This window comes from Hordeum vulgare, chromosome 7H, assembly GCF_904849725.1.
Source record: "Hordeum vulgare subsp. vulgare chromosome 7H, MorexV3_pseudomolecules_assembly, whole genome shotgun sequence".
Taxonomy (NCBI): domain Eukaryota; kingdom Viridiplantae; phylum Streptophyta; class Magnoliopsida; order Poales; family Poaceae; genus Hordeum; species Hordeum vulgare.
Window position 1 is genome coordinate 561,897,147 of NC_058524.1, and position 10,594 is coordinate 561,907,740.

The 10,594-nt window shown below is 48.4% G+C and overlaps 2 protein-coding genes across 2 annotated transcripts; one reads left to right on the forward strand and one right to left on the reverse strand.

The window, feature by feature from the left end:
- Positions 1–282: 282 nt before the first annotated feature.
- Positions 283–762, forward strand: LOC123413251 (serine/arginine-rich splicing factor 1-like; the record flags this gene model as incomplete). The annotated part of the gene is made up of 2 exons (XM_045106193.1): positions 283–353; positions 435–762. Coding segments are annotated over 2 exons (180 nt in total), but the record flags the coding sequence as incomplete, so codon positions are not given.
- Positions 763–4,248: 3,486 nt separating this feature from the next.
- On the reverse strand, positions 4,249–7,103 carry LOC123409705 (PAN domain-containing protein At5g03700-like). The gene has a single exon (XM_045102567.1). It carries the CDS (start codon positions 6,252–6,254, stop codon positions 4,743–4,745), a length of 1,512 nt encoding a protein of 503 aa, XP_044958502.1. The 5' UTR covers positions 6,255–7,103; the 3' UTR covers positions 4,249–4,742.
- Between the last annotated feature and the right edge of the window lie 3,491 nt (positions 7,104–10,594).

The window sequence follows — 10,594 nt, forward strand, 5'->3', positions numbered from 1 at the left end:
TTGGCCGGAGTACATTCATTGGCATGCAGGGATCCAACGGGCGGCGCGAGCGGCGGCGCCGTGCATGCGCACGCTCGCTGCAGGCTTTGACTGTTCCCGCTTCCCGGCGAGCTCTCACCTCTAAAAGCCTCTATAAAAGAGCACCACGGTACTCGTCTTCTCTACGCAGCACCACAGTCTACTCCAGGAAAGAGAAGCTTCTCCTTAGACCGTTCCAGGCGAGACATGGGTGGCAAGGGCGGCGGTGGAGGTGGCGGCAAAGGGGGAGGAGGCGGCGGCGGCGGCGGGGGAAAGGGCGGTGGAGGTGGAGGTGGCGGAGGAGGCGGCAGGAGCGGCGGAGGGGGAGGAGGAGCGCAGGGAGGCGGAGGCGGAGCGAAGGGCTCAGGCGGCAGCGGAGGCGCGGGGAAGTCCTCCGGCACTGGTGGTGGCGGCGGCGGCATGATGAAGGCGCCCGGAGGCGACGGCGCCTATATCTCCCGCCCAGGGTTCGAGTCCAACCCGCAGGGCTTCTTCCAGGGTCTCCACGGCGCCGGAGGCAAGTAGCCGGAGACTTGGAGCGCACTTCCCTCAGTCAGTCAGCCAGTCAAGCTCCTCGTCTGTCGTCAGCGACTTAATTCAGCCATGCATGTTTAAGCATTGGCTTCTAAATAATGTAACCCTGTGAAAGCAGCCTGCATGCTAATACTAGTGCAAGTTCATGTCGCTCGCTTGATTGTAATGGAAGTATTGATGAACCATGCAAACAATGATCGTGGAAATTAAGTCATCCACTGTTCGTGTTTGATTGATCCTGTGGTGGCCTTTTCGTACTCACTGCCATATGGTGGCCTTTTCGTACTCACTGCCATATGGTGGGTTCGTGACCGATCTTTCTTTTCAGATGCGGAAGTGCGATCGATCAATTTATCGCTGCTTACTTAATCGATTTTGGATGCATCCCATTTCCAGACAACGAAGTCAATGATATTACTCCGTATATTAATGGTACAGTATATATAATTTACGCTTGCTCAGAAGGCATTTTATATGATGAAAATACTTTGTGCCTGGTGCTCACGTACTAGAAAGTGAGGAGAGAAATGTTATTGGTCTTGGTTACGTATAATAAAAGTGTATTATTTTTATTTTAAAATGATTTTGAGAGACAAAACTATATTTTTATTGATAAATTTTAAATGTCAAACGTATACCTATTCGTGAACTTACGAAGTAGAATACACGACTTAAACAATTACACTTTCCGTTTCAAAATAAGTGACTCAAAAATGATTCAACTTTATACTAACTTTAATATAAAGTTGAGTCTTTTTGAGTCATTTATTTTGGGATGAAGGTAGCATATGACAAACTCATTACAAGATGTGAATTTAGCGCACATGACTAAATAGACTTCTTCTGCAACACTACTTCAAGGGATACTCATCGCCACGCTAGTGTCTCCATTTCTCCATCGTAACACTACACTTCAAGAAGAGATACTCATCGCCACGCTGGTGGCAAATTGACAACTTCTTGAGTGTTGCGTCGATAATGTTGTCATGGATGTCCACTTCCAACGTCAAGGCATGGCGATAATAGATATGATGTTTTGGATGTCCACTTCCAACGTCAAGGCATGGCGTTGGCGAATGCAAGAGAAAGATGATGCCAATTCGCCAATGACTCTTGTGTAGTTTTATATCTTTGTAAGGATAGCCCCCATAAACATTAAGGTATATTTCATTACCCCAAAGCCGAGGACGGGATGCAGATAAACAAGGCGGACACAATATCTGCCGCGGCGGCTGTGAACGGGTTGGACGACATCTAGGGCGACGAATCGGGACCGGCGATGAGGATGTGGAATAAGGGTGACAGACAGCGACAACTCAAACATGGGAAATGTATAAGGAAGGCAAGAGAAAGAGTAAGGGTTTGATGAATTTGATGCAATTTCTGGTAGAGTAGGACAATCAGATTCGACATTGCAAACGCGCATGGGTGCCCTATATCCGTCCTAGATTTGTGCTGAATACGAAGGGTGCCGATCAACCCGAAGTTTCAGACCCGTTTGACAAGGCCCTAAGAATCGTTCTTTTTTACGATCCATCCATCCGGACGTTTGAGACGGATTTGGGCGGTTATAGATGCTCTGAGTAACAAAATTTCGTATTTCTCATATCTATGATGTGAGTAACATACATGCGTGTTCGAATCTTAAGCTCATGAGCCTCGGTTTTCGATTTATAGTGTTTTTACAGCCAGGTGGATTTTGATTGAAGATTAAGGAGAAGAAGGGGGCCATCTCGTGAGGAGTAATGCTAGAGCAACAGAAAGTTACGGAAGATTTACAGACTAGTGAATTTTGATTAGAGATTAAGGGGTTGAGGGGCTCACCTCCTTGAGAATCAGGATGAAGGTTAAAGCTACATCAACGAAAGGTTACAGATGTTTTACAGGATGATATTGATTGGCCACGTTGTGATTGGATTAAGGGGGGAGGGAGAGGCCCCACCCCGATGAAAATCAGGAGGGCTCGAGAGGTTATTAAGAAACGACATGTAAGAGTATCTCTAGCAGACCCCATATAAAGCCGTCCCGCAAAAGTCGTTTGGAGGTTGCGGAAAAACGCTTTTGCGGGCCGGCGTGGGCGGCGGTCGAGCACACCCTGCAAAACGGACCCGTATAAAAGGATATTCTGCAAGCCGACGAGCCGCTGCGCGGCCACCGAGCCGGGGCGACGGCCGGAAGAGTCCTTGCGAGCAAACCGACGCCAGCGACTAGAAGATGAACCAGTACCTGCATGCGGTGCTGGAGCTTTGCCGGGGCAGTGCGGGGTGCCCCCGACTAATCCATGGCTGTGGCGCAGCCGCTGGTGGCCGGAAAAGCCAAATCTGGCGGTCGCGACAAAACAACCGTCGATCTGTAGCTTTTCGGTGAGTCGTGCCACGAGGACATGGGGGAGGTCGATCTAGGGCTTGCGGCGGCCCACCAGCGCGATCCCGGCGGCTGGTGTGGCCGGAATTGAAGGCGACGGCCGACGACGGTGGGTGGGGGAAAGCATGGGTGAAATGTCCTACCAACCAACCGCTTCTAGATATATACAGGGCACCGACGGGTAGGGGGGAGAGAACTTGCATTTTCATGGGTTGGGGTGGGCATTTTGTCGTGCCCCGCAAAAAAATTACGGTTTGAACACGGTTACGAGGTCTGGTTTGACAGGGTTTTCCGCCCGACCTTTAATTTGACGGTTATTTTGCGGCTTCGGCCCTTTTACGGGGTTTGCTAGAGATGCTTTAAAACATGTGTAAGAAGCATGTATGTTTAGCATTTTTTATGAAGAGATTAGTTAGAAAAATTTATGTAACTTTTTATACGTTTAACATTATATTGCCCTTAAAAATTAGGGAAAATGATTAGTTAGAAAAAAATAAATCTTGATCTGTGTATAATTACATGTAACTCTTTGTCCGCTTAGCACTTGGCATTTTTTTGAGAGTGCTAGGCGCCGGCGCGCCGGTCGAAATTTTCGGCCGGTCACCCACGAGCCTCCAAATAAAACCATATTAGACCATCAGAATGAATCATGTAGCAAAAAATCGTCGATGGTAGCAAAACCAAGCCGCGGTTATAGCAAAATTCGGTTACAGATGCAGTAAAAACATAGTTGTAGCAAAATATTAACGTAGTTGTAGCAAAATAATGACACTAATGATGCATGATAACAAAACAAAATATGGATCGTAGCAAAAAAGGACGCCGTTGCGGCAAAAAAAATCAACATCGACAATGCATTGTAACCAAAACCCGGCGTGGTTGTAGCAAAATGAGATACATATTGTAGCATCACAGACGGTGCTTATAGTAGGAAAGTGCTGGTCGGAGCAGCGTCGTCATCCTCGAACTGTCGACGTCGATGGTGGGTTGTAGCAAAACAAAATACCAATTGTAACAAATGCTAGCATGGTTGTAGCAAAAAATCGACGCCGGCTAGGTCTTGTAACAGAACGAGACGTCGGTTCCAGCAAATTGTTATGCCGGTTATAGCAAAAGCTAGCATGATTACAACAAAAAACAACACGGTTGTAGTAAAATGTTGCTGATTCCAGAAAAAAACTAATACAGCAGAACACATAACAGTCGTCGTCCGTCCTCAACCCAAATCAATCCTAGCTTATGCAGCAATTTGAAAAGACTGATTGTAGAATGGCATGACATCAATTATAGCAAAAATTCACGACACTAGTTTGTACAACGAAGCAAAAAATATAAACATAATCGATGCACGCAACATTTTTTAAAGAGAGTACTATCAAAGTCGCTCACATACACGAACGTACACTCAACTCTATAAACGCACCCACATCCTATTTTTATGAGCATCTTTAAAAAATTAAACCGACACATCATCTTAAAATTAACAAAATCTCTAGTAACACCTTCGTTGTAAACAGAAACATCTCCTCCAATTAAAAACACATCGTCGGAAGACCCACTCAACGCAGCTCGCTTCCGTGTACATAGGCTAGCGAGCTAGGGGCGACAGTCCTCGTCCGTCGGAAAACGTTTCCCTTTCTTTTCTCGCCCAAACACCACCGATCGTGTCGGATTAGCTTTCTTCACCGATCAGCGGGCGCCGTGGCGCCTACTTCCCGCACCCGTGCTGCCGTGTACCTTTCCCCTCGTGCCGATCTCGAGAAACCGACCTGGTTACTGAATCTCACTCGCCATCCTCAGGCGTCGCAGATCTTTCACTTGGCTGGCTACCTCCGGGAGGAGTTGAAGCTGCTGGAGAGCTCGACAGAGCTGAAGGATCCAAGATTCTTGTAAGGACCCGGCGAGAGCCCGTCGCCGTCGGCGCCCAGCTGCTGCCGCGTCTCCGCTGCCGCACGGCGCCTCCTGTCCCACACCCTGTACGCCCCGAACGCAGCGGCGGCAGCCACCACCGCGACACCGACCGCGAGCAGCGCCGCCTTGACACCGCCCGCCCTCCCGCCGCGCGCAGCAGCCTCTTCCATGCTCCTCACCTTGAAGTAGCCCACCTTCCTCTTGTCGGCGGCCACCATCAGCTGCGCCGGGTAGTCCATCAGGTAGCAGTAGCCCGTCCCGTTGCTGTACACCGCGCCCCAGCAGCTGCAGTTGCGCGCGCACAGCGCCTCGCAGTCCCCCGCGGACGGCGCGTGCTCGAATCCCAGCAGCTCCTTGTTCGCCGGCTCCACGCCGTGTCTCCGCACCTCCGAGTACAGCCCGCCAACCTCGCCGCCCGTGGTGCCGCACAGGCCGCTCCCGACGGACGGGGCGGCGCAGCCCGGACCGTCGGTGGCGTTGGCCAGGCACGCGCACCGGCCGCTGGGCTGGACGCACACGCTGTAGGCGCCGCAGGTGGTGGGCAGCTCGCACGAGTCGGTGATGGTGGTGTAGTCCAGCACCCACCGGGACCCGTCCCAGTAGTAGGCGCGGAGGTTGCCGTCGGGCTCGAGAGTCATGCGGCGGAGGGCGCGGACGCCGTGGTTGAAGGTGTCGAAGGACATGACGTCGGCGGGGGCGCCCTCCTTCTGGTACATGCCGAGGTAGCCGTCAGCCTCCACGCGCACGTATATCGGCCCTCCGCCGGCCACTATCTGGGCCTTGGCCTCCAGAGCCGTGTGCCTGGAGTACATGGCGGCGGCGACGCTGCCCGAAGACAGCGGTGGCGGCTCGACGTAGAGCGCGAAGTAGTTGCTCCCGAGCCGCATGGCGAACCGCTGGTCGATGGAGTGAAGCGCCGCCGACGAGGTGAGGTTCTGGCCCTGGACGATGGTGTCCGAAGGGTGGTCGAAGCTCTGCCACACGGCAACGGGCGAGCTGCTGCTCCGAATCTGAAGGTTGGACGTGTTGAGGAGAACGGCGCGGTCGCCGGCCGCCGCGGCGGTGGACCAGAGCACTTGGTTGGTGGCGGCGTCAGTGAGCACCAGGTTGCCGTTGAAGGAGAGGGACGCGGCCGCGGACCACGGCGCGGGGCGGTCCGGCATGGCTCGCCAGAGGGGGAAAGCGGAAGGGAGGTGGAGGACGGCGAGGTCGAGCGTGGTGGAGTTGACGCGGAGGAAGCCGAAGGCGAAGGCGCCGGTGGGGTCGGTGAGCACCGGCTGGAAGTGCGAGTAGGACGTGTCGTGGGTGGCCGAGAAGCCTCGCCGTAGCTCCTTGGCTGAGGCCGCCGCCACGCCCGCGCCGCCGGTCAAAGAAATCAGCAGCGCCGCAGCCGCCATGCATATCATCACAGTAAGCTCGCCTGCCATCGCCGTCGTCCGGCTAGCTAGCTAGTGAGCTCCCTCCAGTGGTACTTCTGCTCAGAGACTCAGGATCCGAGTATGGATTCTTGGAAATGGAAGTAGACAGAGTGAAGAGCACAGAGCAGAGCTGTATGGAAGCATAGAAGAAGAAGCCAATGAGAATTTGAGATTGGGCTGGAGCAGGAGAAGACAAGCGCCGGGAATATTTATCTGTTAGTGCAATGTCCATGACCAGCAATGTCGTGGTTGCGAAAGTGAGGCCATAAAAGGGATAGGGAGGTTTGGTCAACGATCAGATGAGCACACTCGGTGGATAGTTGCCCGTGTCTTACCTTTTAGTAGATGCAATTGTGTATTGCCGACTTGCGGAATATATAATTGCTGTTGGAAAGTGTGAGTTGGATCAACCCATGCGAGCCCGGCAGCAATATCTTCTCCGGATGCAACTTCAGAAAGTGCACAACTGGCCTCCGTTGGTTTCTGAACAGATCTGGTACTATCACTCGTGATGCTGAATGCAGTAATCGGCGAGCACAGAAGGTTGATCTACTTGCTCAGTCATGAAGCCAGGCCGGTCTCCATTTTCTTTTCTTTTTTTGAGAGGGAAAGTGGATTCGATTCTCATTACTCAAGGAGATTTCTTCGTCATAACCAAGTTTGAAACAAATTCCATTTCCGAATGGAACCACATTGTAGTGCAAGGGGAACTACGGTCATACGCGGCCATCTCGTGACTGGCGTTATTCTGCGAGCGATTATAGTGAGTAAAAAAATCTTCTTAGCATCGCTGCTGCTAATCTACTGACCTCCTCAATGGGTGTGCTCGAATTCCTATTGGTACTGAAACTCATAGCATAGGAGGGAGGGTCGATTTATGGATGAAATCAAATATGTGGTATTTACAGGAAAAAAAAGTATCCGTCTGTTGGGAAAGAATTCTTTTTCAATGGTCTCGAAGAGAGAAAATTCCTATTTTTTTCGCCGTGGTAAATCCATGCATTTGATTCAATTTGTTTTTCTTATACTATAGAAATAAACCTTTGAATTTAGCATTATTCCAAGACTCCTATCTCAAAGTCTATCTTTTAAGAGGAAAAATGAAAATAACGCACATAATCAGAAGAACCTCTTGTTTTAAAGAAAGGATGACGAGTTATTCACATTTAATATGACAGGCAGGTTTAAAGCTAAGCAATGGTAACTAAACCCCCCAGGATAAAAGAAAGGCTCCAGTGTATAGAGAGGGCATCACCATTTAAAAGGGAACCATACAAAAGATGGAACCATCTATTTTTTTAGTATTATTAGAATGAATTTGTTATTTCGTATGGAAATAACTTAACGGAATGGAATAAAAAATCATGGTTGGGATGGTTACTATAGAAAAGGCACGGAATGTGACATTGGATCTATAATTTTTTCTTTTCGACATAATTTATTTCGATCTAGTAAAAATTAAAATTAGTACTATATGAGTCATATGTATTGTAGACACCAAAGGAAGCAATGGTTTATCCAAACTTCAAAAATAAAAATATATTCTTTAATTTGTTTGTGAGAAGGCGTGAAAAGAGCCAAGAGCCTTGAATTTTGGACTTCAACAATAAGAAAGAATTTTACGAATTGTGCAGACAAATTCGAATTAGCCAATAAAATAATTCTCCTTCAAATCATCAGTATGACTATCAAAATCGTGAACATCAGCATGTATGTTACACGTCCAAGTGGTAGTATCAGGACCGTTAGCTAGTGTTCTTGAGAAATGGCTGGATCTGGCCCATTCCTCAAAAGATGTTGTCATCGATCCGTCAAGTGTGTTGTGAGCATCAGCAACGCTTCCACGCTAGCTAGCTCAACCATAATGGGTAAGTACATCCAGTGTTAGCTAGCTCAACCATAATGGGTAAGTACATCGAGTGCAGGGCCAAGTCCAACCCTTCTCTACAAGCTGCTAGTTCCGCCTCCAAGCCACTATCACATCTACGGAGCTTCGTGCATGCACTATAAATGATCACACCTCTATCATCTCGGAGGGTCATACCTCCCATGGACACGCCCGTAGATGTGATGTAGCTTCCATCCATATTGAGCTTAGTCCAACCTGGTCGAGCTGGTGTCCAGCGCGGCACCAACTTGGGGACTAAGCTCGCATTTGTGTCCGGTGATGAAGCACTCGGCACCATGTTCCATTTCTCGATCTAGATCACTATTAGGGTATTGTTGAATGCACAACACCGAATTAATATACCCATGCAGGAAACAGTGGGAAGCTTTAGCTAGGGGAGGCGCCTTCTCATGTGTAATCTCGTTGCACACATACCAACTTCTTCAAAGGGTCATGAGCACAACCAGTCGTGTCGTCTCATCCAGGGGTTCCAGCTATGTGAATAGCCATTCTGGGCCAGAGTTACATACTAACTCCACCTTCAGAATTGGCCAATCCAACGTCATGACATACCATAGCTCTCTAGCAAGTGGACACCTGCAAAGCGCATGGAATTCGTCCTCTCATTCCATGCCACAGAGGGGACATATGTCAGTAAGCTCGAGGTGGCGTGCAAATTTGTTTGGCCCAAGTAGCAAGCGAGTGGGACACAACTATCCATGCAAACACACATTTCTTAGGGGGAACACGACACCGTCATATGATCTCCCAGATGGCGCGATGACCATCTGGTGCCCTGCTCATGGCACTAGCCAATGGACGTTCACGCTCGTCCATGTCAAGATGGTAGGCGGAGAGAAGGGTGAAGATAACGTTCTTCTTCGGCACACAAGCGATGATGTCGTTGTTGATAAGGGGGACGTACGAATGTTGGTGATCGTGTCGACGTTCTCCCTAGGAAGCAACATCGTAGAGGTCGGTGCACCAAGTTCCCTCTCCGTCCGAGAGCTGTGCCACCCTCCTCAGTCGGCATGTACCTTTTTGTGTGATGGGTTGGCGCGATGGCTCCATAGGCACCCAATAATCACACCTGATGCAGATGTTCTGCCCATCGCCGACGCGCCTAATGATGCTCTTATTTAGGAGCTCGATGGCATCCATTTTCTTTCACTACATGTACATTTCAAGATGTTCAAACTTTACAACTTGTTTTCTTGTGGACCTTCGATCTTTAGGGAAGATCCTATGACCCCATGACACGTGGGTTCTAATTGCGGGGTAAATATGAAGCTGGCACTATGATGACTCTTTGTTTGCTCTCATTAGTACCATGTGATTTTCATTATTATATACTCCCTCCGTCCCAAAATAAGTGTCTCAACTTTGTACTAGCTCTAGTATAAATTTATACTAAGCTTGGGACAGTTATTTTGGGACGGAGGGAGTAGTAAATTGGAGGCAAGCGGGAGTTATCATACTATTAGAACTAGAGGATTGTAGTGTAATAAACAATTTGAAAGAGAGGGACACATGTTAAGAAAAAAGGAGTAATAAAATAAAAATAATAAATGCTTTGTAGCAGAAGATGGCTTGGATTTAATGTGTAATTCTCAAATCAACTTACTTAGTATGACTAGTTCTCCAACCAAATTTGTAGAGGATCTTACCTTTGATCATCTTAGTGGAAAGAAGACAATGCCGATGTGTTGCTAATAAAAAAAGTAGCAACTAATAATGCAATACAAATTACATGTTTGCACCTTGAATGAACTCCCAATGCTAACCTATCTCGGGTATGTGATTCCGCTGAACTTACATAGTGCTATATGTATATGTATGTATAGCATCTAGATCGTAAAATAGACATCGTAGCAGTTTATGCTAGAAACAGTATAAAGAAGCATGAGATTTAAAACTTAAAAGCTATATTTCGAACGTTGTTTCTCCCCTTTACAACAACTGGATGTGTTGCGGTTGAATCAACATATGCTGTGAGGAGTAGGTGGAGCGTGCAGGTGGAGGCCAACTAGGTATCCTAGCGGCGGTGACGCAACGCAGTGGCCTGCTTGTGTAGAGGATCGAAATTATATTGATGATGAATGGTAGAGAAACAGTAAGAGATGTTGGACGTGTGCATGCTTGGCCGTGTTGAGTTGCCTGACACTAAGGGAGAAGGCGCGCCAGATAGCTCGATCGAGGTTGCTTCATGGTGTTGCCCGTTGTCGGTGCTAAATCCGGCATATCTCGAGGTAGGGTTCTAAGCTATGTGATTTGAAGCGATAGTAACATGGACACAAGATTTTACCTAGATTCGGACTCTCTCAAAGAAATAATATCCTACCTCTTGCTTTTTATTGTATTGACATAGGATATAGTACGAGTATATGATGTGACAACGTTACATGCATAGACTAATGCAAAAACAATTATATTTTGTAAGTAGACTAATGCAAAACATTTG